A 26,505-nucleotide genomic window follows, 5' to 3' on the forward strand; every position below is an offset into this window, starting at 1 on the left:
AACTACGTGGGTTTGAGCACAGAAACCTGCTCTTCGTGACTTACATTCACTTTCGAACGAACGAGGCACGGCTACGGGAAATTGCTGTAACTGACGAGCCGTGAGGGTAGCTGAACAATGAAGTTTGCTTACTACTCATTGCTACCTTGTTCTTTTCATGGAGTTTCGTCAATTACTATAAACGACAGGATTGAAGAGCAACTAATTTAAAACCAGCTTAAAACTCTTTAGAAACAGGAGTGATCAGTCATACGAATCCTGTAGCTAAAGGACGGGAGAAAAACGACTTTGTTAAACTTTGGAGACATTTTCAACATGACTCACTTTCGAGAGAAATCGGCTTGAATATGAGATGGTTTCCATAGCAACAAATAGCCCACTCTAAGCCGATTTCTCCCAGAAGTTAATAGTCTCGTGACTGTTCCCAACTGAATGTATCTACCACTTAATATTGTTTAATCGTTAACATATACGAGAACAATCATAATGCCATCCAGTTTTTGTTGATGGGGTAATATATCAACGAGTCGTTATAAGAACAGTATGAAAATAAACTAACAAGAAAAACCGTTATGAGGAAAGGGTTTTGTGAAAGTTTTCATAATAGAAAATATGGTGATTGGACCGAGAGGGGATAGATAATAGAAGAATTAGACTTGGGGTAAACAGGAAATGTGTCGAACAGACCTCTCTTGAAAAGGCAATCCAACAAACGGGAAAATGAGCGTACTGGTTTCAGGTGGTGGATCCTGTCGGCAACGGTTTGCCTGGAGCGACTTGGTATTTCCAACATTTGAAATGTATCTAACCTTTGTAAATGTCTTCATTTCGACCATTATTTACTTGCCAACCTTACGGTTAGTATTTTCACATTTCGTTCTCATTTTCCATATATTTTTTTTATTTAGCTTTGGTAAACCAGAAAGTGAAGTATATATTTGGTTTTGGTGTCCGTTGTTGATATGAAAGGGATGTGGCATATTCCTTTCCGCCTATGTATGTCCGAACGAGAGGCTTGTAGTCATTTCCAAGTTCATTATATCGAGTGGGGGAGGTGGGATCGAGGTTACGTGGGAGTGGGAAGGAATTTAACCCCTGCTAAGATCATGGCTTCCGGGGAAATAGTATGCATGCACTGAATGGCGCCTTGGCAGGAGTTATGCCAACATCAGCAGGATAGCTAGGCGACATCCCAAGGAAATGGTGGATGGTGAAGAGCTTCTATCAAATTTTTCTTGGGTATTCTTTTTTAAATTTTGTCCAAATTGTCGACGTTATCACAAGTTTAGTTCCGTGAATGTCAGATAACTTTGTACATGGTAAGGTTGCCAACCGCCTTTCATTCGAAAGAACTGCCCTTTGTTTAGCTCTTCTGTCCTTCCTCTTTGTTTCTGGACAGGACGTCCAGTGTCCTTCATTTGAAAAAGAAAAACAATTTCCCCATAGACCATTTTCAGATTAATTTATCCTTAGTGGTAATGATACAAATCTAGATTTTGTGACATTAGATAGTCTTTAGATTTACCTTGCACATTTGTTTACATCATATATGGTTAATCACCTAAAGAAATCAGAACTAAATGTATTTGATTACATTCTAGTAGGATATATAGCTCTTTATTTAGTTGCTGCTTCAGTCTTCAGGTAGCACACCTGAAACAGCACGCGGACATTATGATACCAGTGACTGTTATTGCTTAATACTACATAATTTAACACCATGCACTTTAACTTGAAAGATAATTATATAAAGTTTCTTGAAACAAGAAAGCGTGATACAAATGTTCTCATTTCTGCTAAAAACCAGTATAAATATAATTAAAAAAACAAAACATCATTTATTAAGGTAAAAAACTGTCAATTATACCTATATGTGTGTATATACTAGAATGAAATGAAACTTACAATAACTGAAATATTGAGGCCTTAATAGTTTTTTTTACTTTTTTAAACAGCTGTTTTTCCATAGGAGAGCAGTGCCGTCACTGCACATCACGTGGTACACTGTGGGCATTACTAGAGGTTGTTTTCTCCGTCGTTTCGGCCCCTAGCCGCACTCATTTCTTAATTTTATCGTTTTAATACACCTCCATCCCAACTTCCTTTTTTCTATCTTGCTTTCCAACCTTTCTAACTAATAATTCTTCGTGCAATTGTGGGGTTTCCTTATAGTTCCACCTTTAGACCATTGTACTGCATTTCCTTTATTTTATGGATCTTTTTATCTTGCGGTCCAACCACTCCAACTCCCTCTTTTCACTTTCTTAAGCGGTGAATGGCCGAAAGTGTCCCAGTGCTTGGCCTAACAGCTTAAATTTCAAGAAATTAAATCAGAATTAAACACCCTCTCAACCTGAATTACACGCTAGCTTTTCGATCCTAACCTAACCCATCTAAGGGCTTTGCTCCCATGATTAGTCGCCGATTAATTATCATATTGCCACGCTGCTCTCGGTCAGTTTTAACTTCTTTACTCACGCAGCAATTTTCCTTATTATCAGTATGATGACTACGAACAAGAATACATCGAATTATGTTAACAGAGAGCCCGAACTATCAGGGGATACAGACGCCGTGAAGATCTTTGAGCTTATGATAATGAGCTGGAAAACAGAAGAGAAGCCAACAACATGGGAAACGGGCAACATTATTCAGGTACACAAAAAGGGAGATAAGTCAAACTGCTAACCAACCTGTTACAGGGTACTAGCCAAAATTACAAAAGATAAATTAGAACCTTACATACAGTAGAGACAGCATTGGGCGAATATCAATGTAAATTCAAAAAAGGAAGATCAACAATTGACCAGAGTTTTATTATTAGACTTTAAAAAAAGCACATGATGCATCCATGGACCACCAATCGGGAATATTATGAAGGAATCTGGTATACCAGAAAGGCTTATAAACTTGGTAAAGGTATGCAACTGGAATAGTGAGAGTTGTGTCCAGGTGCGAAGGAAAAAGACGGAATGTTTTTAAATTAAAACGGGTTTGAGACAGTGATGCCTTTTACCTCCAATGTTGTTTGATTTAATTTTAGAGAAAATACTATGCAGTATCGAGGAAGTTGAGGGTGGGTTATCCTTGCATTCGCAGATGGTGTTGATTTCACAGATACAAATATACATACTGTTCAAAGAAACTGCGGCCATTGTGGGACTAGAGATTAGTAAAAGTAAAGCCAAATTGATGAGAGTGTCAAGGACCAACCAACAACAACAGCAGCAACAAAATATGGTACAAATCGAGAACGTGAGGAAATTTCAATATTTAGGAAATATGTTAACACCCAGAAATGAAATGGAAAGAGCAGGGAATAGATGCTGTTTCAGTCCACTACATCTTTTTAAAAGAAGAAACATCACAAAGTCTACAAAATTAAGAATTTACAACACCATTATCAGGCTAGTAATACTATATGGCTGTGAGACCTGGGCTCTGACTAAACGTCAAGAACAAAGACTACTAATTTTTTAATACAACATTTTGTGTGGAATAACAGGTCACATTTACGACATAAATGAAGATGTTTGGAGAAGAAGACACAACGAAGAGATTTAACCAGACAACCTCTAATAACTGGCTATATAAGATCACAGAAGATACGTTGGGCTAGAATGTGGCTAGAATGGAAGAGGGCAGAAGCCTACAGTGGTTATGAAGGGATCAATAGAAGTGAGAAGACCGGTGGGGAGACCGAGGATGAGATGGAAAAATAACGTGCTAAGAGCTCTAAGAAACTGGGAATGGAGGATCCTGAGAATAACTGGAGAGATGCAGCACTCAACAGGAGAACGTGGAAAGGTCTGGTGCAAGCGGCCATGGGCCACTTAGAGGCCCGAGAGCCACCGGAGTGTGAGTGACTATTTAAGACTAAGAACATTTGATTCAAGTGATTATTGGCAATTTCAGAAAGTTCTCTTATAATCAGTATACTTTTATTCAAAACTAAATTATATTTACGTCAACTGGAACCTTTAATTTCTCACTTTTTTTTTTACTTAGAAAGCTGCCAGTAACTTATTTTACTTAAATAGTTGCTAGTAACTGTTTTTTACTTAAACAGTTGTCAGTAACTTTTCCATCATGTAAAATAATTACGCATACATTAATGCAACAGCAGCTGATAGTCAAGAAAAGGGTTAGGGCTAGCAACCTCACCCTTAAAGTCTCTCCAAGAACAAATTTATCAGATCCATATGAATTTAACAACCACGTGCAATTGCCATTAAAATCCTTGATTCCCTGAAACCTTTGAAGAAGAATTTTAGGAAAGAAATAAAAAATGTCTATCCATGCAAGGCTTCAAACCTATGTCTAAAGGGACGGCAGCCAGAGATAACCTAACAATATTATGAAGAACAAGAGTTTATTTCAGCTCATAATATGTATACTATCCGTAAAATTTAGAAATATTCAGCTAGATCTAAAATTGACGTAAAATGAGAAATGTGAAAAAAATTAACATACTTGATACATGTCGAAAATATATTTCACTGGAGAGAGGAGTCCAAAATTTCGTTGATACTAGGGGGACCAAGAAAGCTAGGACCAGAGTAGTTAAATCTGAATTAGGAATAGGCACGGAACCCTCTTGATATGAACTTCGTTGGAAGCTAATAGCTTGCTTTGTGATAAAGAACATCATCACTCTTTGGGATCAAAGGTATCTGGGATCTGCAGCTTTTGCAAATTTACAATTGGAGGAGGCGTGGAAGCCTCTCAGCAAGAGTTGCACTTGGTGCAAGGTGACTGTGGGCCATTAGGATTCTTTCATGAGCAGAGAAATTCATAATAAAGCATCCTGGAATACTAAATTTGTTAAACTTTTTTTATCTGTCAAGTTTCTTTTAGATTCCATTTTGAATTTTTTTCAATCCATTCTTGGCTATATTCACTTATATATGGAAGCATATTTCAATTATAGATCTCGTGAAGCTGAGGAAGACCGTTTGTTAATGGCTGAAACAGTTGTCGGCTTAGATAAATGGAGCAATAAGAAGAACTGTAGTTGCTATAAGTCCACTAGCACTTAATGAAAAGAGAATAAAGATCGTGCCAAGAAAGAATAATTAAATGTAGAAAATTATGGAATTACTGGATGGGTGAAGACAACCTACATCATTACAGACAGAAGACCACAGGTGCAAGGAGGCACTGCTGAGGGTCATCAGCCACCTCAATCAAATCTACACCCTCAGGAGATCCAAGAGGTCTGGGAACAGCGCAAATGAATATGAATTTAGAGGCGACATTGAAACCTATAGATGTGACCTTCGTTGGATACTGATTTGTGGGATTTTCCTTTAATTTTTATTCTCAACTCTTTTTTTTTTCAGTCACTTTTATGCAGTGCTCATCTATTCACTGAAGAGTAGTTCCATTGTAGATCTATGTAGATCTAGGGTATGCTTGAGGAAGACAATTAGTTAATATGTGAAACATCTATCAGTTTAAATACAGTAAACAGAGTAACATTGTAGCAGCTGTTGTTTGTCCCTTGGACCATAAGCCTTGAAGGCAAGAAGAATAAGTGGGGTAGTCACTGTGATGCCAGAGAGATGTAGCTGCCACATATGCATTACCACTTAATGTAGAAAAACAGAATTAAATGCGGAAAGGTATAAACTTCCCAGATAGACAGAGGATATTCTTTATCAAATTGTGGAGAATACGGCTGAAGGTCTCCAGCCACCCTAACATGACTGACATCCCGGTGATTAGATATATCTTCTCCCCACAGACAAACAAGAAAGATTAGACCAGTGTGGTTACAATTGATTTTTGAGCAGATTTAGCAGTCTTATATGAACTTTGCTGGACAGCGATAGCTACCCTTGTAACAAGGAACGTCATCACCATTGAGGATTAAAAGGATCTGGGACCAGTACACTTGTATATCTACATTCACAGAAGGAGTGGAGGCCTTTCAGCAAGAAGTGTACTAGATACAGGATGGCTACTGACCACTGAGTCTCTGTCATGTGCCATGAGATTCATAGAAAAGTATCCTGGTATGTGAAATTTGTTAAACTTCATTTAAGGAAAATGATTGTTTTAATACTTAAATTTTTAGAAAGAAAACATTCCCAGGTCTGGGTGCCAACTCCTATAGTTTCGGTTTTCGCAATTTCAAACTTAACTCTATAAATACACCTTGCTCTATCGTGCTTTGTCTTTTACCTGTAGCTGGACTCTCTTCCAGAGTGAAATCACTTTTCTCCTTCAGTATTTCTCTATTAACTGTTTTCCTTCTAATATTTTCTGTAAAATTTTAAATGAACTATTCAATAAAAAGTTTTCTGAACAACCTATGTGTTTTAAGGTCCCCAAACTCCCATGCCTATTAAATGATAATTTTCAAAGGGACTTTACTTAGATCGTACACAGACATTTTGGAGCCATAAATATAAAGCTTATTTCTAAGAATCCTACGACCACTGGCTTGCTCTTCAGGTTTAAAGGTCGGCTCTATTCTTTGATGACGTCGGGCGACGTTTATGAATATCACTTGTTGTAGATTTAATCTAGGAAAATATATAGGACCTACCCCGCGTCTTCTCAGGGTCTAGGGCAATTCTCATTGTGGCGCTAGTTATAGAACTGGGTGTAAGCTATCTAACCCAGAAACTTCTAATATAAGGAATCACATTATTAATGTAAAACAAACCTCAAATATGAGGATTTTAAAATTATTGGCCAAACAAAGCAACTCAACGAATTGCTGATTCTGGAAACCTTAAACATCAGATTACGGGTTCCGACTCTGAATAACCATTCCCCTGCGGTCCCGTTGTTTTTAGCCTGAATTTCTGTCATTCTTTGTGCCTGTGGATGTTCATTTTTAGTGTGTTTTTATCTTTGATACTGAAAGGTTGGTCTTGTAGCTGTTTTCAGCTGTAATTTTATTAATATATAACTGTTCCTTTTGACTGATATGTGTGTTGGCATTTTTTTTACAATTTTGCCCCGAGATTTTAATTTTTTTAATTATTTATAATTTTTTTTCTTTTAGTTTCAGTTTTAGTTAAGCGTGCATGTAATTCAGATCTGTGAGTTGTAATTTTACCGTTAAGATATTTAGTATTTTCTACTATTGGCTCTTATAATCAGCTCTTATTTTATATTAACATATACTCAAACTTTATTATGTAGAATATCCCTGAATGTGACAATGTTGCCACGAAACGTAGGAATAAAACAAAATGTGAATCTTATCGTATTCCTGACCTTAATCTGCTTATACATACATACATACATACATACATACATACATACATACATACATACATACATACATACATACATACATATATATGTGTGTGTGTGTACGTATGCATGTATGTATGTATATAAATACAGTATATATATACATACATACATACATACATATATACTGTATATATTATGTGTGTATGTGTGTGTGTGTTTGTGTGTATGAGTGTCATTTGAGGTCATGGCTCCAGGAAACGTTAATCTTGCGGTTCTCAGCAGTTTTTGTATGCGTGTGCAAGTGTTCGTGTCCCGCTTGTATTTCTGTCTAAATAGTCTTTATATACTGTAGATCAGTTCCCTAGTTAGAATTACCATTCATTAACTCCTGTTTCCCACATTACATTTAGGTAACGAAAATCATTCATGATGAAGATGAAATGGCTGAGCATAAGACTCTCACTATTGAAGTTTATCCTTCTCCTGTCTGTCTTGGGAGGATTCACTTACCTACACTGCATCATTCGCTTTACGGACATCGGAAAAAAGCAGTACGTATCTCTCTTTTCACTCTCGCCTACTACCTCCTGCCTCTCTCTCTCTCTCTCTCTCTCTCTCTCTCTCTCTCTCTCTCTCTCTCTCTCTAAGTAGACTGAGTATTTCTCTGTCTGTCTGCCTGTCTCTGTTATTTTTGTACATTAAAAAAAAAAAATTAGTTCTTAAGCTTCCACGTAATTCACGCTACACTTTCTCAGGTAAAGTTTATTTTTTATACCTAATACAGATTTTTCTACTGAATACTGCTATAAAGAGATTTGTTTAATCTACATTTAGTTTAGGTTCAAAGCTATTTTACAGAGCTTTTAGTGCTATCAATATAAGTGGTTGTTAAATCTCATAGTAGGTACTGTTTTCCTCTAGAGATCATTTCTTAATAAACCAGCTCCTCTGCATAGTTATATTCAATTTTCCTTATTTTCTGCAGACATGTTTCATTAACGTTCATTTTGGTCATGATTTGCCTATCTATTATTTGCAATAAGATTGTGTTTACATTTCAGCTTTTTTTTCATTCCGTTCCTTAAAGACACAGCTGCAGAATTCCGGTTCTGTGATCAACGTAAATCATGTAAACGCCCCCCCCCAAAAAAAAAAAACCAGACAGGCAAGTAAATTTGACCGGGACTTTCGGTGTAAATATGAAAACTATGTCGAATCGATTAAGATAAGAAGTATAACCATCTTTTTATGTTTTCTTTTTAGCATACTTATTTCCCCTGAATGGGTATTCCGTCAAAATGAAGAAACTTGCAGTCCTGCAACCAACATAGCGTTTTTAAAAAACCACAAGTGCGCTTCTTCTGCAATACAAGTAAGTTTGGTTTTTAAGATGGTAAGTTATTCTTCCTTATTTATTTTTCTGTAGATGGATTCTTCTACCACCTGAGGCTTGCAGTTATCTTTCTGTTTCTTGTAATGTTTTGCGTGTGGGTCTCTTCCTAATAAGTTGCTCCTAGGATTACTACTGTTTTTAGGTTAGTTGGACTTGCAAGTTTTCCTTCTGTTTGGAGGAAGGGAAACGTTAGTGCACCACCTAAGGAATAAGTACGTCCTCATGACCCTCGGAATATATTTCGATTTCATTTACCCCTGTTTCATCCAAGGCTTTTTGAGGAGCTGCTCTCTAGAAGTCTTCGTAGATTTGTTGTAAATAATAACCTGCCATCAGCATTATAGTTTGTATTTCATAAAGTCCTTGATGCTGGTGATGCACTCTTGTCAATATTTACCATCTTGCAGTGTGCTCTTGACGAGGGAGCACAGACACGTATGGTCGGTTTAGATTTTAATGGAGCCATTGATTGTGAATCATGAAGTACTAATCTACAAGCTACGATTACTGGGAATCTGTAGGTTTTCTATTAATATTTTAAATGAATTTATAGTAGGCAGAACTCAAAGAGTCCGTGTCGATGGCCAGTATAGTAGCTTAGTAATGTCATTGCAGGTGCTCTTCAAGGTAGTGTTCTTGGATCCCTGTTATTTATTATCTACGCCTAATGTCATGTGGCAAGGGTTGAAGAACAAACTTATTGCAAATGTCGATGATGCTACTCATCAGGCTATGGTTCCATTTCTGCATTTTAGGTCCGTGGTTAAAGAATTCTTGAATACCGATCTGGCATGCACGCATGAGTGGAGCAGGCTTTGAGGAATGAAGCTTAGCCCTTAAAAACTAAAAGTATGATACTTAGCCTTCGTATCCTGATTTTCATTTTAATGGTACCGTTTTAAATGTCAGTGACTGTTTTAAGATTTTAAGAGTAACTTTTGCTAGAAACTGACTTGAGAAGCATATGCGTAATCCTGGTTCCTCTGTTTCTCAAAAAGCTGGTATCTTGCGGAAATGTTTTCGGATGTTTCCTGATGAAGCCATTATATGTAAGCTTTTTAACTTTTTCTTCCTCCTTGTTTGAGGTACTGTTTACCAGTGTGGTCTTCTGGCGCTGACTCACATGTGAAACTCCTTGACAGAGTTATGTCGTTAGTCAAGATTATTTTGCCTGCTCTTGATGCTGACTTGTGGCACAGACGTAAAGTGAGTTCATTGTACATGCAGCATAAAATGTACTACAACGACAAACATCCTGTGCACTCTTCTTTAGCTGACATTGCTATTTTTGCTTGCAACACCAGACAGGCGATGCTGTAACTCTAGGCAGGTGCTGCCGTTATTTTTTAATATCAAGTTTAATACTACAGAGTTAGCTAGGGGTTGTATCTTGACTACAACTAACATGTGGTATAGTTTGCTTAGTGCAGCTGTGGAATCCTCTGATCTCCAAATATTTAAGCGAAGACCAAATTCGTTCCTGCTTTCTGCTAACGTCTCCTAAATTCATGTGTATATGCTTTTTCTATTCTCTCATATTTATTTATTCATCACTTTTTTTCTGTAACTTGTCTCCCTCTGCATGTTGCTCTCCCTTTGGGGCCCTCTTGGGTTTATGGCCTATTAATTCTGTCCATAAGAGTTTTCAGCTGAAGATTTAAAGAAAGAAAGAAAGAAAGAAAGACAGAAAGAAAGAAAGCTGATGCTTGTACGTGGACATTTGCAGTTGCCATCTAATGGCTGTGCGCAGATGTCTCCCTTTATCAGTTGATGTCTAAATGGAGATCTCTTCATCTAGCATTTGACTTTGTGTGTGGGCCTCGTTCTCTGTTATTTTATGCCGAAGCCCAAAAGTGTATTATAGCTTCCTTTATCAGCTGAAGCCCAAATGTTGGCATCTTCCTTTATCGGCTGAAGTCCAGATGCTGGTAGTTTCCACTGCCAGCCGAAGCCCAGATGTTGGTCGCTTCCTTTATCAGCTTAAGCCCAATGTGAGTCGCTTCCTTAATTAGCTGAAGCCCGGAAGTGGGTCGTTTCCTTTATCAACTGAGACCCAAAAGTGGGTTGCTTCCTTTATCAACTGAAGCCTAAATAAGGGTTGCTTCCTTTGAAGGATGACGATCATATATGGGCTTTTCCAATTGCTATTAGACTCTTGCGTATGGTTCTTTTCCTGTATCAACTGATACTTGTATTAGCCTCTCCATCTATCATTTGATGCTTATTTGTGGATCTATTCTTGTATCAGCTGTCCTCATGTATCTTTTCTTAACATTGAATTACTGAATTTTACTATATATATATATATATATATATATATATATATATATATATATATATATATATATATATATATACATATATATATACACACACATATGTATATATACACACATATATGTGTGTGTGTGAGGTGGCTCCTTTTTTATACCAGCTCACTCTATATGAGAGTCTTTGCTTTCATCATTCCATGCCGTAGCAGATATTTTTTTGAGGTGTCATATTTACGTCTAAAGTCTCGGTAGTGAGAAGTTTCGCCGATAACACAAGAATAAGTAGAGATTGCTTGTGATGAAGATAGGAACTCGCTACAAAGAGACCTAAACAATATATATAAATGGGCAGAGGTAAATAAGACGGTATTTAACTCTGATAAATTTGAATCAATAAACTATGGTGATAAAGAAGGAATGCTATATGCATATAAAGGACCTAATAATGAGACAATCACAAATAAGGTAGCAGTTAAAGACCTTGGTGTGATGTTGAATAGGAATATGTTATGCAATGATCAAATAACAATACTATTGGCAAAATGCAAAGCAAAAATGGGAATGTTGTTCCGGCACTTCAAAACATGAACACATGATTATCCTTTATAAAACGTACGTACGTAGTCCACTTGAATATTGCAATATAATATGGTACCCACACTACCAAAAGGATATTGCGCAAATAGAGAGTGTACAAAGGTCCTTTACAGCTAGAATAGAAGAAGTTAAGGACCTTGACTACTGGGAAAGACTACAATTCTTAAATTTATATAGTCTTGAAAGGAGAAGAGAACGCTACATGATTATCCAGGCATGGAAACAGATAGAAGGAATTACGGAAACATCATGGAGCTAAAAATATCAGAAAGAGCAAGCAGAGGTAGATTAATAGTGCCCAAAACTATACCAGGAAAACTAAGGAAAGCACACAGGACATCAATCCACCACGCACCAGCATCGAGAATGCAGCGTCTATTCAATGCGCTACCAGCTCATCTGAGAAACATATCAGGAGTGAGCGTAGATGTGTTTAAGAATAAGTTCGACAAATATTTAAGATGCATCCCAGACCATCCAAGACTGGAAGATGTAAAATATACCGGAAGATGCATTAGCAATTCTCTGGCAGACATCAGAGGTGCTTCACACTGAGGGACCTGGGGCAACCCGAACGAACTGTAAGGTCTGTAAGGTCTGTAAGGTCTTTATCGACAGATGCTCATTCATAGGCCTCTTTCTCTACCATTTGTATTTACATAAGGTATTTTCCCCATCACGTGCTTGTATGATTCTGTTTCATCCACTATCTACTGATGATTTATATTTAAAAACAAAAATGAGTTGTACTTCCACTTATGTGTAGAGGATTTCAGTGATATTCAGTTTAAAATCAAATGAAAGGGTGCTACTTTGTCTTGTTATCTACGCGCGTCACCTCCGAGGTGCTAGTACTAAACATGGCCGAAGCTCAATGGGACGCCGTGTTTATACTAGCCCCTCGGGGATCAAAGCATTATATACACCCATTTCTACATTGTGTGGTCAGCAAATTATATTAATAAACGATATCTTTGATCTCCGATGGGCTAGTACTAAACACGGCGTCCCATTGAGCTTCCGCAATGTTTGGTACTAGCACCTCGGAGGTGACGCGTAGATAACAGGCCAAAGTAGTACCAATGAAATTGCCTCCTTGTATATGAATTAGTTATACTGCCACTACTACTACCACCACCATCACTACTGTTATTACAATGATTATCATCTTTATCCTGTCTTCCCTAGAACATTCTATTTAGATACGGCCTAAACCACGACCTTCTCTTCGCCCTGCCGGAGGCCGGGAACTACTTCGGAGGTGGAAGAATTCCTTTCAATGACTTCATGGTTCGCTCCGCACCTTGGTTCAAGCTTGGCTTGAACATCTTTGCAGTTCACACGAAATGGAACCACCAAAAGGTAATAATACACAAAGCACATTTCTTACCTTTAACCTTGTAAGTTCTCTTGCGACGACCAGAAACATAATGGCAGCCCTTTCCCTCGTTAGGTGAGTCAATCATTTTGGGGTAGAGGAGACCCCAAACTTCTTTAATGTCTTTTGGGGCTAAACCAGGGCTTTATCTTTATGGTATCATCAACCTGTGCATGATAGAAAAATAAAAGCAGCGGGAACAAAGAAAGCTTGTTGATGTCTCACACACAAGTAAGGACACGGCAGCTATTTTGCACTCACTAGCAAACACCAATAAAAATTTTAAAGTCTTTTTTAAACTAAGAACATGTGATATCGTAACTTGTAACATATATATACTGCATATATATATATATATATATATATATATATATATATATATATATATATATATATATATATATATATATATATATATATATAAATATAAGCTATATTCAGTAATTATTTTACACATGACACCTTTGCACTTTCAAATAATAAAGCCACAAAGGACCCATTAATATGAAATTTACTGCACCTTGAGAATACCTTACTCCCAAAGGGTGACCAAAATTTCAAACCTCGGCTTTTTTGGGTTAGGAAACGAATGGCACTGACTCAACACATTCAGCCATCAGGAGAGATAAAATCGTTCTTTGACTCTTTCATACATATTTCTGTCGAATTCAGGCTCTGTATTTAGAAGCAATAGCACGCAACCTTTCTTTTCATCGACCTACCAACAAGAAAGGATAATATTTTAGACCTAGTATTTGTGAATGAGGTGAACTATGTTAAAGAAATAATAGTATATAACACGAGTATTTCGGACCATAATGTCATAGAATTAACAGTCCGTTCCAGAACATACGAAAACAAAGAAAAGCAAGAGACGAAAAAAATGGGAAGGATATGGAAAATACAATTTCTATAGTAAGAATATAAATTGGTCAAAAATAAATGAAGAATTAAACAAAGAATGGGAAAACATATTTGTAAGTGATGATATACAGGTAAATACCGATATATTATATAAAATATTAGAGGAAATAGTGGAAAATATATACCGAAGAAAAAAAGTAAGCATCAGTCACGAATTCCAAGAGACAGAAGGATCTTGTTCCAGAAAATTAGAAAGTGGAAAAAGCTCTTGCAAAAAGAAAAGAATGCATGGAAAGTGATGGAACTAAAAAGTAAGATAGAAAATGCAGAAACAAAAGATTATACAATCAAAGAAAATGAAAAATGGAACCTAGAAGAAATGACACTACAAAATATCAAGCAAAACCCTAAAATTTTTATTCATATGCAAAAAAAGATGAATAAAATAAGAGTAGAAATAGGCCCTCTAAGAATTGAAGGGCGATTAACGAATGAAAAAAGGAAATATGTAACATATTAGCAGAAAGATATAAGAGTGAATTTACACCTAGAATTGACAATGAAGATAATGATACAGAAATAAGAGATGAAAATACTGAATACTTATCAGATATAGATATTACAGAAGCCGATATTGTGCAGGCTATTAATGAAATTAAAAATGGATCAGCAGCAGGACCAGATGGAGTACCTGCCATATTGTTAAAGAAAGTGGTTCATTCAATCGCAAAGCCGCTAGCAATATTATTAATCTGTGTGGGGCAAAGTATAGATACAGGCAAGATTTATGATGAGCATAAATTAGCATATATTACTCCTACTTTCAAAAGTGGTTCAAGACTAGAGGCAAGTAATTATAGGCCTGTGAGTCTGACATCTCATATTATGAAAGTATATGAAAGGGTAATGAAAAAAAATATAATGAAACATTTAATGAAAAATAGATTGTTCAATATAGGACAACATGGTTTTGTACCCGGAAAAAGTACACAAACCCAACTGTTAGTCCACCATGAAAGCATATATAAAAAATATGATAAATGAAAAAGATACAGATGTGGTTTACCTAGACTTTGCAAAAGCTTTTGACAAGGTAGATCATAATATATTAGCGAAAAAAATTAGAAAACATAACATTGTTGACAAAGTAGGAAGATGGATAAAAGAATTTTTGCAAAATAGAAAACAGATAGTGATTGCAAACGATGAGAAATCGGATGAAGCTACGGTAATATCCGGTGTACCACAGGGTACGGTGTTAGCTGCATTGCTGTTTGTGATTATGATTGCAGACATAGACAGTAATGTTAAGGACTCAGTAGTAAGAAGTTTTGCAGATGACACAAGAATAAGTAGAGAAATTGCTTGTGATGAAGATAGGAACTCGCTACAAAGAGACCTAAACAAAATATATAAATGGGCAGAGATAAATAGGATGGTATTTAACTCTGATAAATTTGAATCAATGAACTATGGTGACAAAGTAGGAATGCTATATGCATATAAAGGACCTAATAATGAGACAATCACAAACAAGGAAGCAGTTAAAGACCTTGGTGTGATGTTGAATAGGAATATGTTATGCAATGATCAAATAGCAATTCTATTGGCAAAATGCAAAGCAAAAATGGGAATGTTGTTCGGCACTTCAAAACTAGAAAAGCTGAACACATGATTATGCTTTATAAAACGTACGTACGTAGTCCACTTGAATATTGCAATATAATATGGTACCCACACTACCAAAAGGATATTGCACAAATAGAGAGTGTACAAAGGTCATTACAGCTAGAATAGAAGAAGTTAAGGACCTTGACTACTGGGAAAGACTACAATTCTTAAATTTATATAGTCTTGAAAGGAGAAGAGAACGCTACATGGTAATTCAAGCATGGAAACAGATAGAAGGAATTACCAAAACATCATGGAACTAAAATTATCAAAAGAGCAAGCAGAGGTAGATTAATAGTGCCAAAAAACTATACCAGGAAAATTAAGGAAAGCACACAGGACATTAATCCACCACGCACCAGCATCGATAATGCAGCGTCTATTCAATGCGCTACCAGCTCATCTGAGGAACATAACAGGAGTGAGCGTAGATGTGTTTAAGAATAAGCTCGACAAATATCTAAGATGCATCCCAGACCATCCAAGACTGGAAGATGCAAAATATACCGGAAGATGCGTTAGCAACTCTGGTAGACATCAAGGTGCCTCACACTGGGGACCTGGGGCAACCTGGAACGAATTGTAAGGTCTGTAAGGTAAGGTCCTGTCGAAATATAGATAGGAATAAAATTCTTTGCAAACCGTTTAATTTAGGTCCACTACTGGTATGAAATGTTAAAATTTATGCCAATATGGCAGCAGTTAATTAAAAATGTAAGGCATTTCTACAAAAAAGGTATATTTCTGGAAGCTAATTCTCTAAAGTGTTAATTTTTTTATAGTTCAGTAGACTAAGTTAAATCAAATTTTGATAGTGATAATAAGAGAGAATAGATACTGGCTGGACATTGGTGCGCTAGAAGTACCAGCGGCTTAGGATGCAGATAATAATATACTTCAAGGTAGAGGAACTCTTGGAAAAAGGATTGTGGACACCTTCATCTAAATCATGATCATCGCCTCCAAGATCTGCAGCTTTTCTCAAAGCTCTGCCAGATTCTCAGCTGTGAAAATAAACTGCTTTTTGCTACTATTGAAACTGATCAGTTTTCTGGAGTACCTAGAAAAGGAACGAGAGGATGGGTGAATCTACCTTAAATTTATTGCTATATGGCTAAAAATCAAATGGTGTTACTGATAACCTACAGCACTTGAAACAAGTCAGCGTATTTTACAAATAACTGCATTTTTATCTGTAACTCCTTAAGTCATGCCTGCATTACGGATGTTTTTAGGACTTGTAACTACAGTTGGCTAAAGGAAAATAACTTAAAATGTTTCTTTTAGAAACAGATTTTGAACATTAGTGGTTAAAATTTCGATCATCACTTGTACCTAAGGTTGCTGTTGTCCTTTTGGGAACTTCACCTCGTCAAATCTGTACTTAAGGTCTAGTGCTTATTTTCTTTAACATAATGATAATAAGCCTATTTTCCTTGTCCACATAACGAGGCGATGAGTGACATGAGTCCCGTAGATAAGCTGCGGATCGCCTTATTATTATTATTATTATTATTATTATTATTATTATTATTATTATTATTATTATTATTATTATTAATTCAACTTCAATTACAATGGACAAAGCCTACGAGGGCCTACTCTGCTCTAAGATGTGCGATCTCTAATCGTTGCATTACATTACAAGTATACAACTGTCAATGTTATTAAGAAAAATTCCTCTTCTCTTAGTGCCTCCTTGAACCATTTTATGGGTGATCTCCTCTATTTTCACCTTTAAATCCGTGAATGTGTGCCACACTGCTTATGAATATTACTAAGATTTCATTAATCGTTTTTATCTCAGCTCACCACATGTTTAACCCATTGCAACATTTACGTACAGAACGTCCGCTGCCCAGGCGAGTTTCTCCTATTAATCTTTGCCCAACTTTGCAGGTGAAGGACATCATGCCAGAGAATTCGGTGTATATAACAATCGTAAGAGAACCAATTGCTTTGTTTGAGTCGCTTTTCACCTTCACGAATATGGGAAAGGTGAGAAAGTTCTTAAATTACGTTTTTAGTGTGTTTTGACACATGTAAGGTTTAAGATTACTTCCTCTTACAGTTCCTGCAAGAAACTCCGTTTTATCCATAGGTGTCATTAGGTTTCCCGCGATTAGCTACTGTTTCACATTAGAAGTAATATAAATCCTCTCTGCAAATATGCAAACATTTTGCATTAAGGAGACTTTTGGAAAAGTTCTGACAGCTCAGTGTAGAATGATTTCATCATCACCTATTGGTCTTCAGTTTATGTGTTTACATTAATTATCAATCCGCTGTTTATCTCTGGTCCCAGTTTTAATAACTTTCCTCAGATGAAGTAGGGTAGAATTAGAATAGCGTTTGAATTCAATATCTTGACTGAATGAGAGTTAACAATAACGTCAGAAAAAAAATTAGGGTAAAAAAATGATCCTACTTATTCAGATGCAGACTACCAAAAGGATAACGGAACTTCTGAGCAGACCTCCCCTACTGAATCTTAACAACTGAAGATTGACAGAATTCCTGAGCAGCTCTTCTTAGCGTATTACTAACAACTGAATTAAGTTAGTCTCTGTTTTTAGCACTGAAGACAACAGATATAACAGATGCATCAATGGAGTATAACGAGCACATTTATTCTAAAGAGAAAATAATTCACTTCGGGGTTGCAAAAGGTTCAGCTAAATATACATATTCTGTATAAAGTTTTGCTACAAAATATCATGGTAGTCACGATCACAAAAACTATGGCTGGAGAAATTGTCTCCAGCCGTATATTCAGAGTTCTGCTACACATAGACAACCAAACTTTACAAGATGGATGAAGCAGTGGTCAATAAAGTCAGGGCCATAGAACTCCATGAACTTCTCCTGAGGCTTATTTCCAAATGTATAGGTTTAAGTAATTTAGACAGAAACAGACAGTATATCCCTGGAAACGAAATCACGGTAAAAAAAAAGTTAGAATGCATACAATACTCAAATATTTTAAATTTCCTATGTTCAGAATGAGTTACAGGACCACGGTTCAATTGAATACAGCTAAAGAGAATGAAAAACATAAAAACCATGTTCTAAGAAATAATTATCCATTTCACTATTTAGTCGACAGTACAACAGTGATGAATCTTACTGTAACTCTTATAACAAGAAATGTCAATGATCCATAAAATGGAAAGTCCGGATGCAACGAGGTCAACATGGTAGAACCAGGACCAACTCAAAAGAAACAACCACGTCTGCTCAGGTAGTTCGAGGGAGACTATAATGACAGATATGAGATCTAAAAATGGAAAATAAGCAAACAAGAGGAGAAGGCATTGTTACAATAATTTACCAGCCAAATTTTGCAGAGTGATTAACTTGTCTAACACAGCTTTGGATAAAAATAAGAAAATGAACGGTAGATTGGCCTGAGAATAGGCTACCTATAAGGGAAAGTAACTGGTACAGAGGCTAAGGCCGGTATATTTCTATTAATTTTTCAGAACTGAGGTTAGCTATGTTGATGGCAATAAAGAATAAAACCACGAACCCAGCAGCCACTTATAAACCTTACGTTCCCGTAAGAGCTTAATAAATATTCTTTTGCAATGGTAACTGGTGTGGAGGCTAAGTCTGGTAAATTTCTATATTCACTTCAGAGGTGTAGGTTAGTTCTGTTAATGACACGCTCACACACACACAAACACAAACGACCCCAGCAGGCACTTATAAACCTTACTTTCTTGTAAATACTTCATGAATAGTCTTTTGCAGCGGTTCAATCTATCCGTCAGGTACACAACCAAAGTCTCGATGAGTTTGTGGCTACTCAAGAAACTGATTGGAAGAGGCATTTGGGTTACTTGGGCTACAACCAGATGACCTGGGATTTTGGCGTACCAGGACCAGAGATCTATAACATTACTTATGTCCAGGAGATGGTATGTTATCTTTTTTGAAGCTACTTTCATTGGTGAGTTGAAATAGCTATTACTTTTGATTTATCTGGTACATTTTCCCATGCCTAGGCTAATAAATATTATGGTACGTCAACAATACAGTAAAACATTTCATCAACATACATCGGTGAAGTGTCGCAAAGATATCCAAAAGAGGTTGAAAATAGGTCATCTACCCTAAGTGGAGAACGAATCCTTGGGAAATACTGAATGATCGCATGAGGCATCGGTTTAGACTGCCAATAACTCATTGACTTACATTTAACGTCTCTATGATGTGTATGCAGGAAGTTGACGACTTGTGTTTGTGACGTTTTACTGCAGTGTTGGCGAACGGTTATTGCTATACAGATGTATATCGTTTTGATTATTATTATTATTATTATTATTATTATTATTATTATTATTATTATTATTATTATTATTATTATTATGTTGAAATTATATAATTTGAGTTGATAATCAGTTATGTACCTGATACTTTTAGGAAATAGCCAATGTTTTGAAAAGTTACACTGAGATTTAAATGGAAATAAAAATACCAACTATGAACTTTGCTGCACATTTAACATTCACTTCAAGGTACGCGTACATTCTTCTTTATCAAAGGTTAGCACAGAATAAACTTAATTCAGATTGGTTAGTAGGTTTATGAATCAATGCCCCAGTTATGTTGAAACCCATAGTGTATATTAGAAGAAATCTATTCCTTTTAATCATGTAACGTAGTATATCAATACTGTCGTGCAGTTAATCACTTTTAGTCGTTAGTCAGTCAAAAATTAAATGTTCGAGGTCTAGAAGGATATCACCATTACAATAAAGAGAAATTTATTTATTTATTTTTAAACTTTACTTAATATTATTTGTCGTCACGTCAAACAAGCTACCAATAATCACTATTAATCTCTTGACAAATCAAGACTGTTTAGTTTAATCAACTATGTTTCATTTCTGCTGTGATTATTAAGAGAAATTTCCTTCTAGCACCACTTTGCTCCGTCTGAAGTAATCTTATAGGCGAATCATTCTTTTTAACTTTCTAAATGTTTCCAACTTGTCAATGTTTCATTTTATCTCTTTACAGGTAGAAAAAGCAGATAAAGACTTTGAACTTGTCATGATAGCTGAGAGGATGGAAGAGTCTCTGGTCCTCATGAGCCATTTGCTCTGCTGGGACATCACTGATGTCCTCGTTTTGAAAATTAATGCCAGGATGGCCAAGGTAATTACAGCTAGATTGCATGTGTGTATTTTTCCTGATGTCCCTTGCTTCTTTTCAACGATCATTTCATAATCGCTCTGAACAAATAAATGTTATCCACATCTGCCGCAACTGCATTCTGGTACCTTTTGCTAACAACGTCTAATTTTTCCCCATTCAGTTCAAGAAGGAGATGAATGAAGGAACCCGGGCTCTCTTAAGAAAGAAACTGGCTCCAGACTATCTCATCTACAATTTCTTCTCCCAGAAGTTTAGCAAGTTGGTGGAAGACTACGGAAGAGAGAGGATGAAAAGGGATGTGTTCAGACTGAAAAAGGCGACTGAAAAACTTATGGCCGAATGTGGATTTGCCAAGGAGGCGAGCGGTGATATGATGGGGCCTAACAAACCCTGGTCAGATCAGGTATGAAGTTAACTGAAGTAGTAAAACAAATTTGGGCAGATAGGTAGATAGTTCTCAATTCATTCATCATTCTGGGTTCTTTACACTTCTCTTGGAGAGATGACGCAGCTATATGCTGTTAATTTGCTTCAAATAAAATTAGTTATATTGCTTGCATGATATTTGTTCAAACCAGTTACTGAAGCTTTATGTTGGCCTACTACGTCGTCCTGCTTTGGAGTATTGTCATATTCAAAGTGTTCTGTCGTTGGTCTCTCTCCGTAATGTGAAGTAATTGAGGTCAATTTGTGTGATCAGTGACCCTAACCTTTCCTTTAAGCAAGATGATATTTCTTGTGGCTGCATAGTGGCCTCATTAAGATGATACAAAGGAGAGAGCCTCTACTCTCTGTACAGACCAATAATTTTCAAACTGTATGACTGTGAATGCTTCTTCCAAATATTGTTTTCCTTTGCTAGTATTCATTCATCTTTAAGACAACAGTCTGAAATTGTGCAGGGTTAAGCCCTGCTCTTGTACTTCCCTCTTGTCTTTTCTTTGGACACTATAAAGGAAAGGTTTATCCAGGAGTCAGTCACATTGGTCTTAACATGCAAATGATAGATAGGTAGATAGATAGATAGATAGATCAGGATTTCAAAGGTCTATTGCTTGTGTTCACAATGGGAATAATATTATGACAGATTAACAAGTAGTTTAAGGTGACCAGTAAGTCGCAATTGCAGACTCTCATAGGAGTCGCCCCAATGGATTTGTTATTAAATGAAACGTGGATACTGGAGCTCAGTAAAGTTAAAGAAGCTGGACAGCTAAGCAGGAAGAGACCAAAGGGGATGGATGAAAAAGGCAAGGCAGAAAGAAATTCAAGAAAGCCTCCTGAGGAGCCCTATACAAGTCAAGCCAGCCAAAAGGTATATGGTCCAAAACGCGGAGGTGCCTCTTAATTTCAAGCCAATTCAAGAACCATGCCTTCCTAACATAATTTATTAGAGACAAAATACAAGGGAAAGAAGAGAATAGCGATATAGCTGTCAGGGAAAGAAGAAAATTACAATAACATTTAAAAAAGAACATTATACTTGAAGTCTCACTAACACAAGAACTACACAAAGCAACGACGGCAATCATAAAGCATGCAGTGGATTAAGCTTTAACCCCATTATACCCATGCAACATACCTTGATAGCTTGTTATGTTCAGAGTAAACTTAGTTGACCTAGGTTCTCATTATTATTAACCTGAAAATCCTCTAAGCAATGTATCTTTCTCACCAGGTGTCTGGTTACCAGTCGCTGTCTAATGAGAGCAAATGTCAGCAGATGTCTCGCTCAGAAATTTCCTTCATAAATCTACTTCGAAATAAGCAAAGGAATAAATTTTTAATGAAGTAAGTTCGAAAGCCTGTTTCCATCCTTTTCCCCAAAAGCCCTTCCGTGCATCTGCTTGCCCTTGTGTTACTGAGGAGTAAATGCTGAGAACGTCTAATGACGGTTATTTAATCAAATCTTTCTCCACTATAGAAATGCATTATTAGAATAACGTGACTTAAAAATAAACCTTTTTCCTAATTACTGTATTGTAGGTCACAGTATTTTTATGTTTGTGTATAACGTTTGCATAATGAAAGATGATCATTTTAAATTTAGCTTCCTGTAGAGAAAATTCCTGTTGGTCATGGGTAATATCTGTTCTAGATATGGACTCGGGGCGATGAATGGAAGACCTGCTTTGCCAATGGGGGCCATGGCTTTGCAGAGTCCCGGGGACGTAGCTGAAAGGATCAAGCAGCTTCAGGAAGAACTCATCTATAAAGTCCAGGGGGAATTCGTCGAGGGCAGTATCACTCACGGAGGCACACTGAACCAGAACCAACGATCTGGCCCAAGCTAAAACTTTTAGTCACATTTCTCACATTATAGTATTATGTCTGTTTTCCACGTCAGTGTGTAAGTGTTGCCTTACTAGAGTGTGATATAGCTACGACAAAGTACTTTAAGAAAAACTCTCTATTTCAATGAATAAATACTTTTTGATGGTTTGTGATAGAGTTTTTACTTTTTTGTATATTATTTTGGATATTATTGAGTTTTAAAATCAAAGGTACGTTATATTTATTTTTTTTACGTTTTTTATTGAATGATAACTGGTATGTGATGATTTTTCTAAGGCAAATATATCTTATATCTATTTTTTTTAAATAAACATGTCAATACCGACTAGCATGTATTGGGAATATCCTTCTTTAAAAAAAAATGTAGGTTCCACACTATCAGGAACTCACAAAATAAAAACGCATTTATATCCAGTAGGATTGTGGTTTTACTGACAGTATGGGGTATTTTTCATACAAAAATTTCGAAAGACGTAAGCATGCCTAAAAGAGTTCCCAAAATAAGTCCTGAAGTGCATAAACTTAGGAGAATAACAAGGATTTCAAAGGAACGCATTCCTTCAGCGATTCTGAATTAAGTAAGGACGCGGTGTTTATGGTTTTAGTATTTCATTTCAGACCTTGAATTCATTTAATTCTACGTACATATGTCTAGTTATGCTGACATGTATTCGGGACACCGGAACAAGAGGTGAAGTCTCAGGCGGAGTAAGAATATTTTAGGAAACGTTGTAGATCACGCGACATTTTCATCTAAGGCTGGTCCTACCATATAAGGGTAGACAAGCGGGGGTTAGGGGACCAGTCATTTGATAAGACGGACTATGGGAATAAAGGTGGGGCTAGGGGAGCATATCGCCAAGCATTGCTAATGGTGAGATACAGCCTAAAATATTTTAATTTTAGCAATTTACCTACGAATATTTTACTCAGTTGAACCCTGATAACTCCGTTCAAATGTGAGTTACAAGGGTAAGATCATTTGAAGGATAATGCTTTTGTGCTTGCATTTTGATAAAAATCATATTTATTCTACTGAGTTATAATAGTGCCAGGAGCTTATGTAACAGGAATTCATGCAGTAATTTATGGGCTCTTAGCATGCTACATCTTCATTATTTAAAAAAAAAGTTACTAGAACCTTATGCAAAAATACAGATAAGTAAAACCAAAATAAGAATTGTTTTTCTCATGTTGCACCATTTTACAGTGATCTGCAGGTTGACAAGGAAATCGGAAATTAAGGAAGTCAGAAATTAAGTTCTAAAGATCCTGATTTCAGACAAGGATATAGGGACTTTACTGTGTTTTCCTCTTTTTCCAAATAAACAACCAAGGTGCAAATTACTTACACAATGAATATTTTACTGTTAAATAAAGAAAATTATTTTCTTTTAATTCATAATCCCTTCGAATATCAATTTCGACACTAAACAAATGATCGTGTGTGGCAGCGGTATCTGGTTATAAGTTAGGGCCACGCGCAAGAAAACAACATAGAATTTTACGGAATTAAACACTTAGCTATCTTATGTAACAAAATGCATTTTCACCTGTCTGCTTAAGTTTCGAGGAAATTCTGGTTATTGCGGGATAATCAAAGATCCCTGTACAAACTTCGGACCCAACACCCACGTCAGACGTGCTAACTGAGCCTAGACCTATGGACAATTTCCCAGTTCATAACAGTGAAGCTCTTTAGTCTGGGTCACAGCTACACTGATAAGGTAATTGTCTGGACTGGTCTCCAAATTCACCAGATTTGCATCCAGTCGAGATTTTTTGCAGTGCTATAAACAGGGATTGGAGAGGCACAGCTTTGAAGATTAAAGTGAACAGTAAGCCCCCACGCCCTCCAAATCTGAGAACGTTCTAGGTCCAAATGAAATTAGCTGACTTCTATGACACGCCTTGCTACCATAGCGTAAATAACAGAGAGTGACGATCTCCCTGCCGAGCAGTGACCTCGGAAGGCCATATTGAAAAACCGGGTGCAGCGCACGGTACTATAATGTAGTGACGAAACTATAAGGCAGTTCATTGTTTTTTCCCCCTCTTGCTTAATTGCTATAAGTTTGTTATCTTGTTGCAGGTAAAGTAATCATTACTGTGCAATAAATTTCGAAATATTGTTTAAGCGTAGAGTAACAATTTAAAGTTTCAAGACCTACCCCACCCCTCCAGTGAAATTAGGGTGAGTCATATGAAATTCCATTGACCACTTGTCAATACAGTCAAGTAAATAGAGAAGGGGATTCCATTAAAGAGAAATGATAAAATCAAAACGATAAAAGTGCAGACTCATTCATAAGGAGAACTAAGATTCCGAAGAATAATGCTGTTACTGTTAAAAAAAAATAAGATATGAGGCAAATTTATATAGATTCATAAACTCTACACAAAACAGTTCAAATGATTCAGCTCTTAAAAAATACTCTAACCTAAAACATTAAAAAATAATGGAAACAACCACCTACTTATTCAAAGGCAAACATTTCAAAAGTTCTATGTGTACGGCAACTTTCTTTAAAAATACAATTAAATCTGTTAAACCTACTAGTCACTAAAAAACTGTACCGCAGCTTTACTTATTTCTTCCTTTAGTAATTATGAACAAGGCTCCTCCGTTTTCAAATTTAGAAACAATTCCACGTGTCCTTCTGTCCATGTCTTTAAACGTCAGAGACTCAGAGGACTCCATTATGACAAAATTTTCCGCTACCACTTTTCACTAATAACTCCTCGGCTATCATATGGATAAAAGCATGGTTACCTAGTTAAAAAGAAAATATATCAGGGTGGCAGCGTACCCCCAGCAAAACTAAACTCAGATTTAGGAGTCCCGAAGTTAAGTTGTTGATGGCTAGCTTGTTTGTTTGATTTAAAATACAAAATGGTCTAGGCGCCAAAACACCAGTCGGCAGATGGACTGGCGCCAAACTAAGCAGTTTCTGGTGTTTTGCTTAACGGGACATATCAGCAGCTGACTTGCTAGATTTTCGATGAGCGAGGGAAACACTAAGCTAAAGAAGCGCATGTTTTTGAGACTTTTTATATTAGTTTCTGACATGAAGTTAACGTTGTTTGCCTATGAAACATCATTAAGGATACCGGTGAGACCAGGAAAGAGATGAGAGTAAAGGACTCATCTGATACACTTTTTAAAGGCAGACTCAAAGCCAGCTTAATCTAAAAACAACAACAGCAACAAGAGCTTTCCAGAAATTCTTAATTTGTTAAAAAAACTGATAGCACTAAACTTTGGGTCAAGTGCAAGTGTGGTGATGCAAGTTTCTGATTAATGTTTCACATCTGCTAGCACATGTTATCACTCCCATTGTTCTTGCCTGATTGTGAATCTCGTTGACATTTAGCAGTGGAGGGCTAACTCAGATGCAGTCACACTGACATCTTATACCGATCAACTTATCTACTTAAATGCTGTTTATAATTCCTTAAGGGATCTTGAGGCACAAGGGTTTCTATTTCGATCACCTGTTTTTAGGCTTTATTCCTGTCCTTTCAGGCTGGAACATGCAAGCGTTAATTTGTTTCTACACAGACTTCTTGAGACTATCCAGAGTTCATGTTATTAAGCAGGCCTAGGAAGTGTGGTCTATCTGACCCGCCCTGCTATCATTCCTATTTAAGAACAT

At 36.5% G+C, this 26,505-nt stretch overlaps 1 protein-coding gene across 1 annotated transcript in view; it reads left to right on the plus strand.

Annotated features, from left to right (window-relative positions):
• LOC136838358 (galactosylceramide sulfotransferase-like) overlaps positions 1-23,266 on the plus strand; it is a 28,213-nt gene extending 4,947 nt beyond the window's left edge. Inside the window, exons 2-10 of the mRNA XM_067103268.1 lie at positions 7,626-7,766; positions 8,479-8,587; positions 12,667-12,840; positions 17,291-17,389; positions 19,165-19,311; positions 20,417-20,554; positions 20,715-20,957; positions 22,233-22,345; positions 22,653-23,266. Of these exons, the coding sequence (XP_066959369.1) occupies positions 7,642-7,766; positions 8,479-8,587; positions 12,667-12,840; positions 17,291-17,389; positions 19,165-19,311; positions 20,417-20,554; positions 20,715-20,957; positions 22,233-22,345; positions 22,653-22,848 (1,344 nt within the window). The 5' untranslated portion in view covers positions 7,626-7,641 and the 3' untranslated portion in view covers positions 22,849-23,266. The remainder of the gene's footprint in view (positions 1-7,625; positions 7,767-8,478; positions 8,588-12,666; positions 12,841-17,290; positions 17,390-19,164; positions 19,312-20,416; positions 20,555-20,714; positions 20,958-22,232; positions 22,346-22,652) is intronic.
• The last annotated feature ends 3,239 nt before the right edge of the window (positions 23,267-26,505 follow it).

Source organism: Macrobrachium rosenbergii, chromosome 4 (assembly GCF_040412425.1).
Source record: "Macrobrachium rosenbergii isolate ZJJX-2024 chromosome 4, ASM4041242v1, whole genome shotgun sequence".
Classification (NCBI taxonomy): Eukaryota; Metazoa; Arthropoda; class Malacostraca; order Decapoda; family Palaemonidae; genus Macrobrachium; species Macrobrachium rosenbergii.